The sequence below is a fragment of the Diachasma alloeum genome, unplaced genomic scaffold (genome assembly GCF_001412515.2).
Source record: "Diachasma alloeum isolate Michigan unplaced genomic scaffold, Dall2.0 Dall_scaffold_00308, whole genome shotgun sequence".
NCBI classification, from domain to species: domain Eukaryota; kingdom Metazoa; phylum Arthropoda; class Insecta; order Hymenoptera; family Braconidae; genus Diachasma; species Diachasma alloeum.
The window spans coordinates 961,552-982,308 of record NW_021680447.1 but is presented as its reverse complement, the minus strand read 5'-3'; the positions used below and the strand labels follow the sequence as shown (position 1 = coordinate 982,308).

At 35.6% G+C, this 20,757-nt stretch overlaps 1 protein-coding gene across 1 annotated transcript; it reads right to left on the bottom strand.

The window, feature by feature from the left end:
• Positions 1-2,512: 2,512 nt before the first annotated feature.
• Positions 2,513-19,852, bottom strand: LOC107039885. Its single transcript, XM_015259751.1, has 18 exons — positions 19,600-19,852; positions 17,934-18,295; positions 14,661-14,778; positions 12,808-12,948; positions 12,523-12,734; positions 12,194-12,399; positions 10,584-10,792; positions 9,589-9,712; positions 9,180-9,509; positions 7,461-7,501; positions 6,954-7,372; positions 6,060-6,201; positions 5,840-5,980; positions 5,581-5,762; positions 5,068-5,294; positions 4,796-5,004; positions 4,581-4,716; positions 2,513-2,955 (listed from the first exon to the last, which is right to left on the bottom strand). The coding sequence occupies exons 1-18, from the start codon at positions 19,679-19,681 to the stop codon at positions 2,667-2,669; spliced, it is 3,570 nt and encodes a 1,189-aa protein (XP_015115237.1). The 5' UTR covers positions 19,682-19,852; the 3' UTR covers positions 2,513-2,666.
• Positions 19,853-20,757: the final 905 nt, after the last annotated feature.

The window sequence follows — 20,757 nt, the reverse complement described above, 5'->3', positions numbered from 1 at the left end:
GACCGGAAAAGTACGCCATAACACTTCTAATTTGATGAGAAAAATTATTTGTAACGTGAGTGATTGTTTAGTCAATTTTATTTTTATTTTCAACTGAGTTGTCCACTTGATAAGTCACGCATCCTTGAATTTGGACAAAAATAGTTTTTTTAGGGACATGTTTAAAACGTGCACGGGACTTTCCACGTTTATGAGCGATTATTTATTAAAAAAATATTAATTATCATGATTAATATAAGTGAATTCTAATTTTGAAGTTTTCACTTTCTAATATTTAATTTAAATCATCGCGTCTTTACACTCATTGCAATAGAAATTTTGGACTAATGATGTGTTCACTTTAGCAACATGAGCGAAGGATCGTTTACCTTAGTTTTTGAGTCTCCATACGTCCCAGTCAACGTTGAAATTGAATATGCACATGCGGGAGGCTGTCGTTTGCAAGCACGAGACGCGATCGAACTTTTTCTGCTAAGATTGTTCTTACCAGCTGAGCCAGATACAAAAGAGCGGGTGGATTGGAAGCGGGATTTCCAGTTGAAATCCACATGGTTCGCCACACTCGTATTTTCTGCATCGTCTGCTTAAACGGGTCATTAAAGATTCCAGAGTTTATGTGCATACATGCACTATGATTTCACCCGAGATTTCAAGTGTATTGACACATCCCGAATTGATGGAAAATTCAGTTTGTACATGATTTGACAATTATTTTTCTATTTCTCCAGTAAGACTCAAGCGATGTGAAAAGGCAGAGGGTGATGGAACGGGTAAATGCTTTCTCAAATTTTATAAATTCGATACTTTTACCTCTTTCACTTCGGATGTACCATTCTCCCTCGTTCCTTCAGCCCTTGCTCAGAAAATTTGTTAGTTTCTTCTGAAGAATCTTTTGTACGGGAGGGAGAGCCCATTCAAGTGAGAAAAATTGAATTTATATTGAGTTTACAACGACTCGACGTTCACCCAGAAACTCGTACGTATTTCATACGTCATTATTCTGAAATTACAAAATGTGTGACCCGACACACGTGTTTCTGCCGCCAATTCCGGTATCATCATGACCTAATTCATATTTTTCTGAATTATCTGTGAAGTTAAACACGTAATATATTGGCGAAACAGAAATAGTCGAGAGAAATGATAAATAATTTCGTTTCGTTTGGCGGAGGATTTCTCCCTCAGGATTTCTCTCCTCATTACCGTTACATTGTGAACAACTGTCGAGTTAATATGCAGTTGATAATAGTCGGATCAATGATGTAGTAAATTACATGAGGAGACGTTTTTGGCGGGTAAGAAGAAATGGCTGTTACATTTATTGGATGGACTTGGTACCTGCGATATGTACAGTATGATATATTCGTACACTTTCTGCGATTTTGGGTGGAAATGACAAAATAATGCATTTCGATACGAATAAGACGGAATTTTCACGCGTGTGAAGCTGGCGGCCCGAGGCGAAGCCGAAGTGAAATAGTACAGTGGAACCTCCATAACTGCACGCCTCCCGGGGTTTGGGTTCTCGGAATTTGCATTTATGAAAGGACCCTTCTTCGCCAGCGAAAGAGGGAGAGTGCTGAGTTAGAAAGAGATGCGTGTAGCGGCAATGGTGGGGGAAAGAGCCACTAGGCCCACTGCGCGCGATTATCACGGATAACCACAGACACGGCGAAGTACCGGGTAAACAGAATACTATTGCGCACAGTCCTCGCGCATTGTAGATAGAGAGCGGAAGAGGTTAGAGAGAGAACGGGCATAAAGGGGAATTGTAATGGTGGGGGAACACTTCCTCTCGTGTGGTGGGACAGCGTGCACTTACGTAGGTGAGCAGTTACGGAGATCCCACTGTAATTAGATAAATTTATCCAAGAAGTCTACCGGAAATTTCAACCCGAAATTTTGACAGTGTGATCTATCAACTGCAATTTCAACAATAACATCGATTGTTTTCGATTGCCTAATGGAGGCAGGTGGAGGCATCGGAGCGATCAATCAATGTACTTTGACAATCTTTCCTGCATTGAAATATTTTTCAATACTTTAACTTTGATTCAAGCCAAAATTCATCTCACGTTACATAATATTTCACATTTAATTCATTATTTGAACCTTAATAGTCTGCGTTTGATTGTTCAATTTAGACCGCCCGGAAACATCCGAAATTGTTTTGAAAAATTAATATTTTATTTCTTGAGGAAAACGTCGCAAGAGTCATTCTAAATCCTCTACATGCATTTGGTCACTTTTAGGTTTGAAAGACGGCAATTGGGCCGGTTTCACCAAGCCCAGGTACGAAAATCCTCAGTTGAGAATCGGAATAAATAAAAATAATTAAGAAAAAAAGTTCATCGAAGTTATTTCCCCAAAACACGTAGTATGTCGATGTATCATTACGGTTTGCCAATAATGCCACTAACTATAAAGTATGAAGTCCACATTCATGACTCAATGGCTGAATGACAGCACTCTACAACGAATTCCTAAAATTGTCCAATTGTGTACGAAATTGACTCCAGACATTAATTTATTCTGACGATTTATTTGGCTGACAATATTTATGAATTTATTTTACATGCAATACTATTCATTATTACACTATACCATTCTTTTTCAATAATTGATTACTATCACTGATTTTTATAAATTATTATCCATTCCGAACTTCAGAGACCCTCTAGGAATGAGTATCCCTTGTTGGACTGCTTGATAAAATGTTTCAAATCTTCTTTGAAATCGAGTGAATGCAATCTGAGTGCAAGGAATCCATTCCCTCCGTCGGAGCCTTGATGAAACAGACCAATGCCTCCAAGTGGTGTAGGTGGATTAACTTCAACAGTAAGACCATTAAAACGAGGTCGAACTAGTTGTGACTTGTTGTGGCCACTGTTTTCGATGGGAGACGTGTGCAAATCCAACCAGCTTGGTGATTTGGTTGGTTTGAAGAGTCTTTTTCTAGAATGAACAATTTCGCTGTAACCAGTGATATGTGTATGGAAAATTACACAATGCAATTAAAATGACAATACAATGATGATGCTGCAATTAATTTAATTACAGTCAAGGCTTTATCTAAAATACCTTAGGGAGAGTAGGAGAGAGGTATTCCGGGAATCCATATACCCCCACTACGCACGGTTATAGAGAGGAGAAACATAGGGATCAGTGGCTTGAAATAAGATACTTCAGTCGTTGCGGCCGAATTCTACAGGGAGAAAATTATTTGCTGAATTTCGCCAACTAGTTGGTGAAATTTAATAACTAATTAATTAAAATTCAGAAAAGATTTTTCAATTTCATTCAATCAATTTTGACTATCAAACTAGATGATAGGGGCATCATTTATATCTCGACAATCGATCAATGTCTCCCCTAGAAGATATTTTTGCTATAATCTATAGTTCTATGTTAAATTTGATCCATAAAATAAATCGACGCACGTTTATTGAAAATTTAACAAATGGTTGTCGAATGAAATTGAAAAATATTTTTCCGTATTGACCTTCACTTTTCCTCATCCAGGGATTGGTACTGAGCCTTCCCCAAACTTGTAAAAGTGAAAATCACTACGGAAAAATATTGTTCACGACTAGTGCCATGGATTTTTTTAACTCGCGTGGTTGGCCAGTCCTCGCGTTCGGCTCGAACGTTAACTCCGCGCAAGTAAAAAAACTCCCTGTCACTCGACCTGAAATATACTATTTCTGAATTTTAATTGAATAATTGTTAAATTTCCGCATCTACTTGTTGAAATTCACCAAATAATTTCCTCCGTGTATGGGATTTTGATTTTTACTGCATGTATATTGCTACCTCATCAATTTATACGAGTTTAATATTTTGAATTCGCATAGCCTGCGTTCCCATTTCTCTCTAAACATAACTCTGTGTGATAAAATGGCAGCACTTGAGAGTAATCACTTCTGGACACCTAAAGTAGGGGAGGATGGGGCAAAACGGCCCCCCTTCAATCGTCAATATTTTCCGATTCAATAATCCGATTGGGATGAGTTAGAGCTCGTTTTGAAGAATGAAAAATTATCTTCAAAATGAAGTTGAAACTGGGAATTTTCACAATGTCATTCACAAGTTATTGACAATTGAAGGGGGGCCGTTTTGCCCCACCCTCCCCTACAAATTATTTAAAGTACCTAAATTAATTGAATTTTAATTAGGCTTTACTCCATTAAGATTATTCTACGTCATCATTTCAATAATTATAGCGTCGAAGAAAAGAGGTGACCCTTGGGCTTGTTTAACCCTTCTGATTACTTCACTTGACTCACCTTTGAACTTTTGACCCTGAAGGTCATTTAACCCTTGTAAATACTTCATTCGTCCCTCTCGTTTGACCCTTAACTCCGCTTGATCCTTATACTCACTCCTTTCCCGTTGAAAAATGGTCGAGGTCATAGGTATCTTTTAAGACGCCCACGGAACTAAACATTCGGGAGGCGATAAAAGTGCCGAGAGTGGGGGCAGGCCTCGAGCGCTCGGAGCTCGAGGTATCTTATAGAGAGGTATCTTATATAAAGTCTCGACTGTATATGATTGAATTTCTTCGGTTCTCATTTTCTTACAAAGAGTTATCATCCTCGTCATGTGTTATGGTTTCGCGCATTACTATACTGTCGTCCAACAATGTTCCGGTCCAGAAGTTGAATTTTTGTCCCTCCACCTTGATACCAAATCCATTGTCATCGTAAAATCCAATACCTATAAATAACAAAAAAAAATCCGTGAATCGATGAAACCACAGTTAATGCCCACGAAGGTAGAAACAAAATGAAATTACCAGTCACAGCGTAATCCGATGGAAAAATGACATCTTTGAGAAAGAATCTCCTCTGAACTGCACTGATGCGCACTTTTTCTGGCTTCTGAGGTGGATCAACCCAATGATTTGAGGAGGGATCAACCCAACCATTTGGCATCAATCGTCCCTGCTTTATTTTTATGTGAAGAATTTTATTTTGGAGTACAAATTGTACACCAGTAATGACCCTAAAAAATTCAACAGGAATGAACATTTGATGAATATTTCAGGATCATATGTAGTCAACTCACATATTGTTGGACACATTAGCAAAATTGAAGTTCAAACTTATATAAATCGAAGGTTCTTTGTTGCAGCTGCAAACACAATACTTGTCGTTAACGATGGTTTCATCGTCATCATCCTCGTCATAATCCGCGCTATAATATTCCCATATTCCTCGTGTTTCAGTACAATTACCCAGGTTCATTCGCCCTCCGTTCCGATCTGTCCATGCATCCACCGTGTGATTATTTTTCTATTCAATTGAGATAAGTCAATAATAGTACATTAGAGTACAAGGGCACAAATTTCGTTTTTAACGAATGTGTAGTTTACAGGCCGAGCCGAAGGCGAAGACTGTACACACATTCGTTGAAAACGAAATTTATTACCGAGTGCTCTATAATATTTTATGTCAAGTCGTGCAGAAGTCGAGTTCTGAGCAGGCTGCGCGAAGCGCAGCGTGCAATAAACTCGACTTTTTGCACGGCGCGACATCAATATTATCTCTATAATTGATTCATAGGTAATAGTTATACTACCGAGCGGCAAATGGTGACTTCCGTGACAGAAATACAGGAATTAATGTTTCCCGAACACTTGTCTTTGCTATAATGCCACTTCATCCTGTTTTTTTCAATTGCTTCTTCACAGTCGCTAATTTTTGCCTTATGATAGAAGTATGATGGCTCTCCGATCCCTTTGCTTTCAATATGAATTTTACCTGATGAAGTTTTCAATATCTCAAAGTTAAGTTCATGACAATTATTATTTTAGGAGTTTCCATGGAAGCTGCATTACCTCCAGTAGCCTCAGCGGTTATGGGATCACAGCTTTGTATATGTGATGGGAAATTATTCACGACATCAGAAAATAACTTGACGTAATTGGTGAATCGAACTTGGAACTTTTGTTGGGCGGCCAATAGATCCTTTTTCCAAGCTGATTAATAAAAAGGAACTGTATCAGTAATAGACCGACAGTCACAGTTGGGTGAGAGAAGTGTAACTCCATAGCTTACACGGTCGAATAGGAGATTTGATTTCAAAAATGTGAACCAAGGCAATCATCGCTTTCACTTCATAGCCTATTGTTACTTGGAAGAGTTGAGTTAAGAGGGGGTGCATCGTTTGCCCGCCTTTGCATTGAGTATCGGCGGCCAACTAAAGGGAGATATGAAAGTTAGAAAAAAACATTATCCGCCGAAGAAAAAAATTAGCGAAAAAGTACTGCTTGAATTACTGGAATTGGGTAGAAACCCAATGAACGCCAGAGTTTTGGGATACAGTAGACTCTCGCTAGTTGTTCATCGAAAGGGCTGTAGGGGTACCATTTCCATGAAATGACCAACTTTCTACCGGCCTCCACTCCTCAACCAATGCCGACCCAATTTGGCAGAAAAATGAGAGGGAATGAATAGTTTTCTTTTCGAATAAAATTATTTCAGCAGCGAAGTGATAAAACGGTTTAAGTCGACTTATTCCCCAGTTGAGTTTTTGAGGAATATTTCCGAATCTAAGGGAGATTTTCGTAATTACAATTATTGTAGCTCTCAATCGGCTCTTCAAAAACGGTTATAACAGAAATTTTGTTTCCTTTTCCTTAGATTCCGAGATATTCATTGAAAACTGGTCAACAGTCAAAATTGACTTGTACTCTTTTATCACTTCGCTACTGATTTGCACCTCTATGAAAGCGATAAGACAGCTGAGATTGAGGGGCAGCGCTCGAGTGTCCGAGAATTAGGGGATTAGGGGAAAACGAGCAACTAATGGGCGCGCAACTAGCAAGAGTCTACTGTACTCCAATTTCATATTGTGGCTCTCGTAAAGAATAATTTAATGTTCTAATAGTTCGTTCATTTTTCATGTTTGTGGAATCTATAAAAAATTACGATGAATGAGAATATTATTACCGAATTCAGTTTAAAAAAAGTATTGATGAAGTTGTCCTCTTGTCCTGGGGTTGTCAAAGATAGTGATGAATTGAGGAAAATTTCAAAATCATCAAATGTTTTTTCAAGCTTTGGTAACAGCAATTTTGCGAAGGTAAAATTGACCGCCACATTAGTACTGAAAACCCACTCGTACGATTCATCAATCGTCTCCAGTATTGGCTTAGCTCCTGCCATCCACCGTTTTAATTTTTCTCGCAAAGATACTGCCGTCGAATCTTGCCCCATAGCCACGAGATTTGCCACATCCATGTTATAATTAATATTATTTACATTCTGTATAATGCCATCGAATCCTGCCTTCATTCTTAGGCTTAATTTCAAATGGTCACCATAAGCTAATTCAGACAGTTCCGTCATCAGGGTGGATATTCTCCGACCTAATATTCATTTCTCATTTGTATTTTCGACTTTTCAAGATCATGATGAATCATAATTATATTCATGCTAAATGGTTTTTCGTCTTACCTACATCCAGGATGTATTGCAATCTAGATGAACTCGAGATCCTGTGAACAGAATTTGTTGTGAATTTTCTCTACTCATGCGCATGATTCACGCACGAAAAAATTTAATAGAAAAACCTATCGAATTCGTTAGAAAATTCTATTGAATTTCTATTGAACTGTTCTATTAGTTTTTGGCCGATTCTATTGAAATGTTCAATAGAAAATATTCAGTATAAAAAGTCAACAGAATTCCATTTTTCTATCCAACTTATTCTATTGAAATATTTTCTATAGAATTTCCTCGGCTTAAATTTTCTAAGTTTTTTCATTTGATTTTTTTGATGAGAAGAAAAAAAAAACTCAAAAACTCAAAAGCTGAAGTCTAATTGTCCTACGTGTAATGTGACATCTTACTTTTAAAGAAAATTGAGTTTTGTAACTAGAGGAAGCTACGTCGGCTTACAAAATTTTATTCTTTTAGGGTAGCACTAATTTATCTCTTCGATAATAAATTATTTATCGAAAACTCGAAAAAGAGTAAAATTGAACACAAGTGCGTCATATCATTAAGCGGAGACTACTATGAGTTTTAAAAGTCGCGGGCTATTAGAATGAAATTTCTCATACATTGAAGATCGATTAAGTATGTCCAAGAACCAATAATTAGTGCAAAAAAATTAATTGTTTATTACTGAATATAGATCATGGGAAATTGGAGAAAATGAGTATACAATACTATATCATTGTCAAATCGCGACATTTCGAGTAATATTTAATCTTCCTCAAGCTCTCAAAACCAGCAAATACAAGAAAATTCATTTAATATTTATAATAAACAATTCATCGATTAATTGTTTAGTGTTCGTTTGCTCCACAGACGCGTAAAATGTTAAAAATAGTCCAGGGCCTCCAGTTTTCGACCTATAGAAGATTTTTTTTCATAAATAAATAAAAATTACGCGTGAATGTACCACGAATCGAATAACCATAGTTTAATATAACAATTCGGAGTTTGAAACTATCGAAAACCTTAATTACTAGTGCACCAATTTTGCACCATAAAGACCTCGAATCTTTGTTATGTGTTTTTTTATATTTAAAGTGGTAAATAGAGTGAAATTTTTCCAACAATTACATTCTATCATCAAATCCTTCGTGATCAGAAAGAGAAAAAAATTTTCGAGTTGATGGTTGTGGAGGAAATCGGGTGGGCGGTATTGCCTGCTGTGCGGTACAGTCGCACCCTCCCCTACACAGCCAATTTCGTTTTTTTTTAATAAAAAATTATACCATTCATGTAAAACAGCCCAAAAAATGTTTTTGAAGGAATCAAGAATATAATTTTAATATTTTAAAAATCATTTTCAGCCTATTTTCCATGAACGGCGTAAATTTTGATAGTAAACAAAACAGACGTAGCTGTGTAGGGCTAGAAGTTCAAAAAATTAATTCGTAATTGTGATTGTACACATTTTTTCAGAAATTTTGGAAAAAAACCTCTGTAGCTCAAAAATTGGAAGCCCTGGACTATTTTCAGCATTTTAAGCGTCTGCATGAGAAATTTCACTCCAATAGCCCGCGACTGTCAAAATTGATAGTAGTCTCCCCTTAAAAAAAGTGTGAAACAAAAAATGATGTTTTCGAATGTTGCAAACACCATATGAGAAGCATCGAAGAATAACAATTTTGGAAGTACAAAACCGGACTAATAATTGACACAACTTATTCCGATAGTTACCATCCGCTCAATAAATTTCCGGGTCTGTAGTCCATAATCAACTGTGCCAAATATCTCCTGAATGGAAGCAAACGCACCTCCAGGGAAATTAATCCAGAAATATTTTGAACACCTTTATGAAGCAATCCAAGTCCCGATAATGCTCTTGGTGGTTTAGTTTCGACAGCTACTGCATCGAAGAATGGTACTGTCGACTGTAAAAAATCTTTTTCGATGGGCAAAGTCTCCAATTGGATAGTATGACTGTTCGGACCGGAATCTGATGTGTATAGAACATTCAAACCTTCTGCATCCAAACCTGGTTTTTCTTTGGTAAAGGTTAAAGTTTCACTGGAATCATAAGAAGTGAAAATGGAGACAATTATTCCACTGAGAGTTAGTCATGTAACAGTCACAATTAAGGACTTACAATCTATGGAAAGGTTCCGTAGAAACCTGAATGAGACCTGGCAGCAATATTCCCTGTGACATATCAAACTGTTTCCCCACTATTCTAATGGCGATTTTGTCTCGCTTCATGAAGAACTGAGCTCCTAGAATGGACAATTTTGCAACCATTTGACAATTGAAAATTGTTTGAGGAATGAAGAAAAAAGAGAATATTCAAGATTCTGGATAAGGTATCGTGCACTGGGTAAAAAGTTTTTTTGACAAGGCCGTTTTCACTTGTATCAAGAAATTCATGGCTCGAAATCGGACAAAGAAAAAATACCTGATAATGAAAGTGGAAAAACTTTGGTCAAGAGATTTTGCACTTGTATCAAGACGAGGATAATTTGTTTGTGACCAGAAAGTGATTTCTCAAACCAAGTCTACACTGGTTAAAATTTTCGTATGAATTTTCTGTACCGGATACCGGAAATTTTTATCGTGTTTAATTTCCACTGAAATTGCAGGGAATTTTGACACTGAAAAATCAAATATTCCATTAATTTTCGGTTCAAATGATCTGAAAATCAATACAATCCTTCATTTTTCAGTAAAATTAGTCGGTGAAAATTCAACCAAATCAGAAAAATTCAGAGAAAAATTGAAAATTCATGTAATTTTGTTTTTAAATATTCATGCTCCATTGAAAATTCATTCATGTTGTGAAATTTCCATCTCACTCTTACTGAAAACTCATGAATTTCCATGAATTTTACCTAAAACTTGAAATTTTATAACAAGTTTTCATAACAAAATTTCTAACCGTGTAGTTAAATTAATTTATCGGATATCTTCTAAGTCTCAAATTCAAAATATTTGAATGTAAATCCACTTGACTAAGTTCGATAATTGGCTTTTTTGCTAGGAAGCTGGCGATCTTGTACGAAGATTGAACTGTATAGCCAAATAAATCGGCAACAAAAAACGTTACATGGCGTTTTTTAGGGATTACGAATTGCAAGCAAAATTAATTACCAATAAGAGCATATCCAAACGGCAAAACAGGATTATTAAGCAGGAAAGTTCTGGAGTCTATGGTTATAGCTCTTACTTCTGGATTGTGAGGCAGTTGCACCCAACTCTCTGTTTTTGGATTAACTTTACCGTCTTTCATTAATTTCCCCTGCTTCACTTGAATATGAAGAATTTTATTGTGCTGTACGAATCTCGCACCAGTGATAATCCTGAACAATTCAATCAGTGTTATTATTTGATTATACATTGGGAATTGGTCAACGAACGAACAAAAATGGCTTCTTGGGGCTCAATAGGGTAGTCCAGACGTTTTTTTTGTTTCTATCACTTCTTCATGATGAATAAATAAATATGAAAAATATGAACTCGAATTTAGCCTGGAACATAATGCTCCAATAAACACAAGCGGTTTTAACGTTAACAATAATCCTCAAATGCAAGAAGGGAGATCTTTCTACTTAGTTGCCAAAAATAATATCACTTTGTCACTGTTTATAGAATATTTGCTTCATCTTGACAATATTTTATTGGAAATTTACTCATTCTCAAGATAATCCCATACTTGAACCGAATTTTAAATGGTTGAAATCCCATGAAACGAACACAAAGAGATAACTCTTATTTGCACCAAACTCCTCGTCATGTTATTGATGACTTTTCGTGAAAATAAAAAAAACAAAATGGTTTTTAAAGTAATTATCATTTGGAAAAAAACAGATTTGCCGCATGAAGTCTGTGAAACATTTGTGAATGCCACGAGTAACATTCTATTTTGGAGATTATTATACCTATTTGATAGTTCGAAACTCGAATTATATATTGATGAAAATTTACAAAAAAATCCCCTAAAACTAGTCATTGACAAAAAATTGTAAATTTTCAAAAAATCATAACTTCCTCAATTTTTAATATTTTCCAATGATTTTTTTCTCAAAATGTTCTTTTGAAGACTAACTTTTCAGAAAAAAATTGATATAGAGCTGCGCTCTTATATTAAAATTAATCAACACTAAATTGACCAAATTCACGAAAAATTACAGTGGAGCACGGTGAAATGGGTGCAATGTGACGGTTGCGAAGAGATTCACTGGCCAGCACCGTAAATTTCTCCGCGAAATACATGAAATGTTCTTGGTAAATCGAAGAAAACTTTCTGCATCGCGCAGCAAAAATTCACGTGCGAGCACCAGAATATTTCCGAGTTCGTCAAAATGAACCCATTTTATTGTGCTGAAACCATAATTTTTCTGATATTCTTTTTCTTTGTAGGGAATCAAGTGACTTTGGTTACTTAGCAGGGAATGACCTAATTCCTCAAAAAAATAATGTGAATTGCATACCCCCACTTTACGTTCGTCAGGTGGTCCCACAGCGTCAATGCATTCCGGCATTGAACTACACGGAGATAAATTTTCTAGAAAAATTCTAGTGCGAGTACTGGAAAAAATTACAATCCACCGGCTATGAAAAATTTTTTTCATAGCCGCCTCTTTTCCCGTGCTAGCACGAGAATTTTTCTAAAAAATTTCTCTCCGTGTATACGTTCACCCACGTTTTTCATTATAGAGGACTAATGGTACTCGGATAGCATTAATTTATGAATAACTCACATATTGTTGACCACATTCGCGCGACTCATGCTCAAACTGATAGAATGTGTTGAAGAATTTCGATGGCATTTGCAAAAACACCTAGAGACGGACGTGTTGCTTTTAGGGTGATCGCTAAAATACAGTTGATCATCAATAGAGCAAGATTTCATTTCCCCGTATGCTATGTCAGGCGACATAGACAGCTTTGTTACTCGATCGTCCTCCTGTATGAATAGATTTACCGATTATTAAGAGCTCACCGAGTTATCGAGAATGCATTTGAATTTCATGTGTATCAACGGATACATTTCACTAAAAAAAGTATCAATTCTCGTAATTCTCAGTACCACACACAACTTCGAGCTTTCCTTCATTTCCAAACACCAGTTTTCTTCGTTTTTTAACCTCGGGCAACTCTCGGTCGTACCGAATGTGCCGGTCGTGCAAAATCTGCGCGAAACCATATTTATAAACATTTTTGGCTCTAAATAAACGTAAGGTTGCTTAAATGCTCCGATTTCATAATATGCAACAGGTGAATCATCTCGTTCTCTGAAATCTTTCATATAAATGTGGGAGTTATACAATTCTGAGTACTGAAAAGGTGGAAATTAAATAGATAAAAATTACACCTTTAAACCGTCGAGAAGATGAAGCATCATTAAATCTCACAATTTGCGAAGTATTATCCAGAGCGCTGAACAGGGTAGTGATGTAAGTCAGATAATACTTTTCGAACCTGTTCACAGCGTGCTTCATCCTTCTGTGCCACTCTATTTTGAAAAGAAGTAAAGTGTTTGTAATAATCATAATTGAGAATTTGAGAAGATATTCCCAGAGGAAGAAAAACTTTCTAGTTTTAAGTAAAATACACTGTTTTTGCTTCCGAATGGAAGCATTGTATTCCTCTGAATTTAAGTTTCCAGTTTTCTTCGTGAAGATCACTAATTTGGGGGTCAGGAGTCCGAATCTGATGTTTTTAGACCCTGTTCGTATGTATGTATGTATGTGCGTGTATATGTGTGTATGTGACCGATTCAGTTTTTTCACGATAACTTCAAAAATAATTATCTAAATCAATCGAATCTGGCCTAGAAATATTCGCTTTTATGTTACACAGACCGAGTTCGAAGATGGTATCGATTGCGCTTTTAGTTTTTGAATTATTCTCAAAAATTTGGCCCAAGGTTGGACCAATGTTGGTGTAATGTTGGAACACGGTTGGCGCAATGTGGGCGCGAGATTGACGCAAGGTAGGCCCTTATGGGGGTCTTATGGGAAAAGGCAATATCCATTCAGAAGCATATTGCTAATTCATTAGCAAAAACAGGCACCATAATTGACAAAATTGAAAGCAATTGCCCACTTGTTCAATGGTGTATGCACTGTTAAAAAATTTCGTCTGAATTTTCTGTGTTAAATCCTGGAAATTTTGATTGTGTTTAATTTCCACTGAAATTTCAGTGAACATTGACATTGAAAAATCAAATATTCCATTTATTTTTGGTTTAAATGATCTGAAAATCAATAAAATAACCGATTTTTCAGTTGAATTATTCCGTAAAAATTCAGAAAAATCAGGTAAAAATTGAAAACTTATGTAATTCTCATTCTGAATATTCAGGTTTCATTAAAAATTATTATTTTATTCATTTCCAAATCATTTGAACAGAAAATCAATGGAATATTTGATTTTTCAACGACAAGATTTCCTGAAATTTCAGTGAAACTTGAACACGACAAAAATTTGCGGAATTTAGCACAGAAAATTCAGAACATGTTGAACATGTCCTAATATATAGAACTTTATAAATTTGTGCAAACTCTGTTGTCAAGACCAATGGCTTGACTTTGATTATTCCTACGTTTTATCACACGGAAAAAAAGTTGGTGAATAATTACCGAACAAGTTAAGTAATCATGGAGCAGCCTCAATTTTCAATACTTTTTCACCTCAAATAGGAGAAAAAGTGCGAGATTAATAGTGAATTTTACTCCGTTGGTCGGGAAAATTTACTGAATGTCAATAATTGCTATTATTTTTCGTCTAATTTTTCTGTAACGAAGAATGATTTTTATCGAATCCGTTTGGTAAATTTTATTCAACAGGAGGATAATTTTTGGATCCACAGATGTATGTTTTCACTGGGAGAATCGTGAGACATCCTCTAAACACCACTATTTTTTCACTGAATTCCTTGTCGCTCCATGATTACCATTCGTATATTAAAATTTGTCACGATTTTCTAGGTAATTTTTATCGGCTGCGCTCATTTTTCTTGTTTTGGACTATACTTTCCAATAAAAAATAGAACAAAAAACTTGCAAATTTTGGAGGCATTTTTTCATATACAGAATTGGCGGATTCGCTCAGACAGTTATTCATTTATAACATTCTTTGTGACATGAGTTTTATGCGACCATTATATGATTGGAAATGGGGCGCATATTTAACAACTTAATTAATACGTCGTGAATTACATACCATAGGGCTTGAAAACTTGAGATAATACATGGAGGACCTTTATTTCAGAAATCATCATCGATTCGAAATAGTAAAGCATGTTCTCTTGAATTCCTGTTTTATTGGGTTGAAGAAAATGCTACAACAAAAAAATTAATGTTCGTCAGTGAAAAAAAATCAATTTAAAAACGGGCAAAATCTCGATTACGATATGAGCAGCGCCATGTCAAACCGCAAAGCCAAAGAAGGTCAATGACTGGGTTCTTCTCGCGAATTTTCTCCCGAAAAGTTGGCGTGCGAACGAAAATTTTGAAAAAGAAATATCGAAAAATATTAAAAATGAAATAAGTTACGATTTTTCGATAATTTCTTGTTTTTTTACATGAATATTTTCAAGTGCTTTTTTTTAATTTTTCTTCCAACTTTACAGGAAAGGCGCACACTTTTATATTAAACAAAACGAAATTAGCTGTATAGGAGTCAAATTTCAAAAAAACTAACTGACAATTGTTATTGTGCACATTTTTTCAAATTTTTTGAAAAAAAACCTCTGCAGCTGAAAATTTGGAGTTCCTGGACAATTTTTAATATTTTAAGCGTTTCTGAAGCAAACGAACAATAAACAATTAATTTTTAGACACATATAATCGATCTTCAGTGCATGAGAAATCTCATTTCAATCGCCAGCGACTTTTAAAACTCATAGTTGTCTCCCCTTCAGGTTTAATATTTTCCAATGATTTTTCAAAACGTTTAAAGGTCAACATTTCAAGAAAAAATTACCGAGGAGATCCCCGCCATCTACTTTTGTAGCATTGTATTTTGATCTGGAATAACTCATTAACTTCTAATTCTCTAGATTGAGGTATTTCATTCGAAAAAGGTACATGGAGACATTAATGAGGAATTCGCATGTGATGTTGATGATAACAGTTGGATCATGCATGAATTTATTCAAAAATTTACTAGATTCGGTTTTTAAGTTACCAACAATTAAAATCTTTTCTTACAAATGAGCCATTATGGAGATTTCTTAATTTTTCCGTTTCTGTTTCCGAGTATATAATATACTTTATTGAAGTATATTTTATACTCAATTGGGGGATGGATATTTCAATTCGAAGATGATTGTTTTGTATCAGGGGGTGTTGTAGCAACTGCTCTTAAGTGTAATATAAACGTCAGGTACTAAGTGGCAGAATAAAAGGGTCAAAACATTAGGGTCAGAATAGCTTGACACTCACTTTTTTTACTTTTACATTCTGACCCTAATTTTTTTATCCTAATATTCTGACCCTCATTCCTTCACCTTCACATTCAAGCCCTCAGTTTTTGACTCCAATATTCCAACCCTCATTTTTTAACCTCCACTTTTTGACCCTTATATTCTCACACTTAGTGTCTGACCCTTATATTACAATTGAGAGCGCTTGGTACAACCCGGGCTGATACGAAATAATCACCCTCGAATTGAAACACCCATCCCCCATTCGAGTATATTTTTTTCCGTGTACAAAAATAATGTTTCATGCTAATTGGCACTGTTAAAAGTTTTCGTTTCAATTTTCCGTGCCAAATTCCGGAAATTTTGATCGTGTTCAAGTTCCACTAAAATTTCAAGAAATTTTGTCACTGAAAAATCAAATATTCCATTGATTTTCTATTCAAATAATCTAAAAATCAATAAAATACTTGATTTTTCAGTTCAATTATTCTGTGGAAATTCCGAAAAATCAAGAAAATTCAGGGAAAAATTGAAAATTCATGTTATTTATTTTCTGAATATTCATTTCCACTGAAAATTCAATAAGGTTGTGAAATTTTCATCTCATTCTCACCGAAAACTCGCGAATTTCCGTGAATTCTTCTTTCAAACTTGAAACTTCATTACCATTTTTTCCCGACATCCAATTTAATATCACTCTCATGAGATTTACTATAATATCTTCCACGAAAGACCAAAAAATTTCTAACAGTGCAGCTGATAACTTCGAAAAGCAATCTGGAACATTTAATTTAAAAAGTATACTAGACCTAAGACCAACGATCAACGTCCTATAGAAGTTTTGACTTGATGTCATATTTTAACGGATGAAACCCCTTAAGGATGCGCTGCTCCACGTGGTAAAAAATCGTATAGAAATTTTCTATCCGGATTGCGTGTAGAATTTCTACAGGACTTTTGTATATGATATTCGGATAATTTCTATACGGATATCTTTTATACAAATTATTTCTATACGATTTCTGTAGGTTTGATCCTATACGATCACTGCCACATCTATAGAAATATTTCGTATGGAGTTGCGAAATTGCTCTACGTTTTTCTCTGGAGCGTTTAGACATCTTTCGTATGAAAACAAAAATTTATGTAAAAAGTTATGTATGGAAATAATTCGTATCAAAAAAATTCGTATAGAAATATCCGGAAATCATATACGGAAATCCTATAGAATTTCTATACCTAATCCCTATGGAAAATTTCTACACGGAGAGAAATTTTCTAGAAAAATTCTAGTACGAGTACTGGAAAGAATCACAATCCACCGGCTGTGAAAAATGCTAGTGCTGTTAAGGTAAAATTTCTTGGTATTTTTGGGAATTTCTGTGAAATTTTTATAGAAATATGAGGAAAAATTCACGTGTTCTCCAATAAAATATCTAGTGCCGGCATTGGAATTTTTTCCTGACCGTCGCTTTGCGCCTCTTTTCCCGTGCTAGCACTACAATTTTTCTAAAAAATTTCTCTCCACGTATACGATTTTTGCATACGTGGATCCTCTTACCCAAGATTCATGTTTTATCAAATTTCTGATATACACTTCTTTCTTGATCGGATTGAGGCGAAAAAACATATCTTTTAAGCAGTTTATCATTATTTAATAACTTATAAAGTTTCATTACCGTGCAACCATTTACCTGATTTTTTCTCAACTTTTCAGAAATGAACAGAACTGTGTAAAAATCCTAAAAGTGGATTACATTGTGTTACTAGTGCGTAAAGTCGCAGGTTGTGTTGCTTTACACACGAGAATCTCTTTTAGACACGACGTGCCGTAAACAAACAATTTACGCCCCCCAAACCGCTTCAAAAAGTGAACTTTGGAGGTAAATTTTATGAAAGAGTAATATACTCTTGAGTTATATTGAGTCTAAGTAGTTTCGTCATTTCATCAGCCTAATCAATAGTTAGTACGAGTTCTGGTGCTGGTTCTGCTTAGACTCTGAGTGAGCGGTATTTCTAAGGGCTCATATACAGAATAATATTCCAATGATATTTCAAGCAATGCTTACAATATCTTGATGAGACATCAATTTGAGAATTCCTTGGCTACCGAATTGTTCAATCAGTACATCGCACATTTTGGCAATATTGCCTGTAATATCCGTCACTGCAGACTCTTTTTTATGCATTTGCCAGTCTTTCATGCTTTCGCTGAGGTCCTCATGATCGATTTTAACTCCGCTCATAGCCTTTCTATATTGAAGTTCATAACGATCCATTTGATTTTCCTCTTCCATCGAGAATTCCGGGCGTTGGGGTCCACGCGTGCCAGCAAAAGCGATTTCATCATAATCTTTGAGTTGCTGGACTGCGAGATCCAATTCTTCAAAAGATATTCCACCATTCCCCAGGTATTTCCATATGGGTTTAGCTGGAAGCAGTTTCCAAGAATTGAATAAGAGCAGTGTCTATATACATGCAGAAATTTCAAGGAAGAGTGGGGTATAATAAACCGCCTACAATCGTCAATAATTTGACAACGGCCTAGTCGAGTTTCTCTATTTCTTGAAATTTTCAAAGATTCTTTTTGTCTAGTAGAATTTGACGAGTGAATGCCGTGCGTTCAACCCCAGTCTTCTCTATATTTCGATACAAGTGTGGAAAATATTTGATACACGGAGAAAAAGTTGGCGAAAAATTACCAAACGAGTCAAGTAATCGTGGAGCAAAATCCATTTCTAGGTCTTTTTCACCATACATTGAAGCAAAAAGTGCGAGACAAATTGTGAATTTTTCTCCACTGACACGGGAAAATTTACTAAACGTGAGGATAATTTGCATCAAAACGGTAAAATTTACACTTTTAGATTGTTAATCGGGCGGAAAGTCAAGACTTTCCGCCCTTGGGAGCAGCTTTCCACCCTAGGGCGGAAAGTACTCACTTTCCGCCCGCTCATCAAAGAGCAAAATACGAACTTTCCTTTGCAGGCGTGTTAAAATAGTATATTTTCCATCAAGGGAGGGAAAATAAAGGAGCCGTGCCCACGTGCAGAATTACCACCCGAGCCGAAGGCGAGGGTGGTAAGCACGTGGCTAAGGGTTCTTTATTTTCCGGCATAGGCGGTAATATAATTGTTTCGCCCGCCGTGGCGAAAATATAATTTTTCTTCACAATGTCCGCGAAGGGCGTTTGACGGACACGAAGTGTCTGTAAAACTACGTTTACGGACAACGTGATGAAAAAACTTTTTCCGTACTGTGGCACTAGTCGTGAACGATATTTTTCCCTAGTGATTTTCACTTTTACGAGTTTGGGGAAGGGTCAATAGCAATCCCCGGACGAGGAAAAGTGAAGGTCAGTGCGGAAAAGTTTTTTTCACACTGCTGCTACGTTCACCTCGTGCCGAAAAGTGCCTTGTCGTTTACAGATAAATGAACAAGGGCACAGTTCAGCCACTCGTTGAACGTAACACCATTGTCAAATAATATTGTTCGACGGGAATTTTCACGAGTGTGATTGGCAGCCCGAGGCAAAGCTGAGGGCAGCTTCACACTCGTGAAAATTCCGTCTCACTCGTATTGAAATATACTATTTCGGCCTAGTGACGAAATGTACTATTATTAAGCAGTCTGTACAGTGCCGTTTTACGGACTGTACGATAAAATAATGAATTATGTCACCAGGTCGATGAGTAATATTTAGAGTTCTCAGTTATGTAATCTTCTGGTCCTTACCCGTTGACAAGATTTTCTCAATCATACCCGAGGCCTGATAAACTCCGAGTATGACAAATAAAACAATTCCTTTTTTCCACATTTTAAGGATAAAATGTGAAAATGTGATGAAAATATAATTGAAATATTCAAGTTGATGTATCACCACTTTGAAATATATAACATGTATTGAAATATGAAATAGTTATATATTGAAATATATAACAAATATATAACATATGGAAACTGGTACTTTATATGAACGATGTCAATTGACGAGGCACTGAGGCTTGTTCGATTTCGGGTTGAGAATATATAGGGAAATCTCAAATGATGTCATACCGCGGAAATCATCTTCTTTATGTTCACATACGTTTTTTTATAGTTTTTCATAGGTTTTTATGAATGTGTATTTTTTTGGTAGATGTGATGAATTGCAGCAGCTGTGGAAGCTTTTTTGGCTCCAGTATTCCAGGAATGAAAATTTGGTTAGGTCTAAATTGTTCTTTAGAATTTAACAAACATTTTGAAAAAAAAAATGTCATTTGGACGAAAACTGAGGCTGAGAATAGTAATTTCCTTTTCCACTTCGATATGAGATTATAAAATTTTGTTTTGTTTATCTCTTGGACATAGACTATTATAACTGCTTTTGTGACAATTATGAGAACCTACATAGAATCCTAATCAGCTATATATGAATGAATAAATAATAATAAGAAATACAAAGCTGACCAAAAACGACTAAAAATGCCAAAATTTTTTGAAAAATGATTAAAAATATATATTGCAAAGTTATTTAGATAGGATAATTAGTCTAATGGCCTACAGAACATATACAATGCAAGGAATGCTTTCTGTCATGAGTATTTTGCTCAAACTCAATACCTTCATGATTTCATTGGTAAATTTTATGTGTATTTAATTTGGTGCTGTAATTGATTTTGTGCTGTTAAAATTAAATAAATAAATTTCCCTTTTTTACTAAATTTTTAGCACATTGCTGGAATAGTTCTCATTAGCAAAACGCGTTCCTTGAGAAACAAATTAATAATTCATCAACACTGAGAGGAAAATCGAGATAATATGACAAAAATAATTTCGTGGGTGAAGAACATCGCATGCACAATCGATCAATTCATGGTAGGTTTCAGACAAGAGATCGGTGCTCTTCGGACA

What these genes read in the sequence shown, in the direction of transcription:
- LOC107039885 (XM_015259751.1), bottom strand. Translation starts at nt 19,681, where the DNA reads ATGTGGAAAAAAGGAATTGTTTTATTTGTCATACTCGGAGTTTATCAG. An exon ending in TGAGAAAATCTTGTCAACGG is followed by an intron (nt 18,296 to 19,599) that starts GTAAGGACCAGA and finishes AACTGCTTCCAG; the next exon opens with CTAAACCCATATGGAAATAC. An exon ending in TGATGTCTCATCAAGATATT is followed by an intron (nt 14,779 to 17,933) that starts GTAAGCATTGCT and finishes TTTTTGTTGTAG; the next exon opens with CATTTTCTTCAACCCAATAA.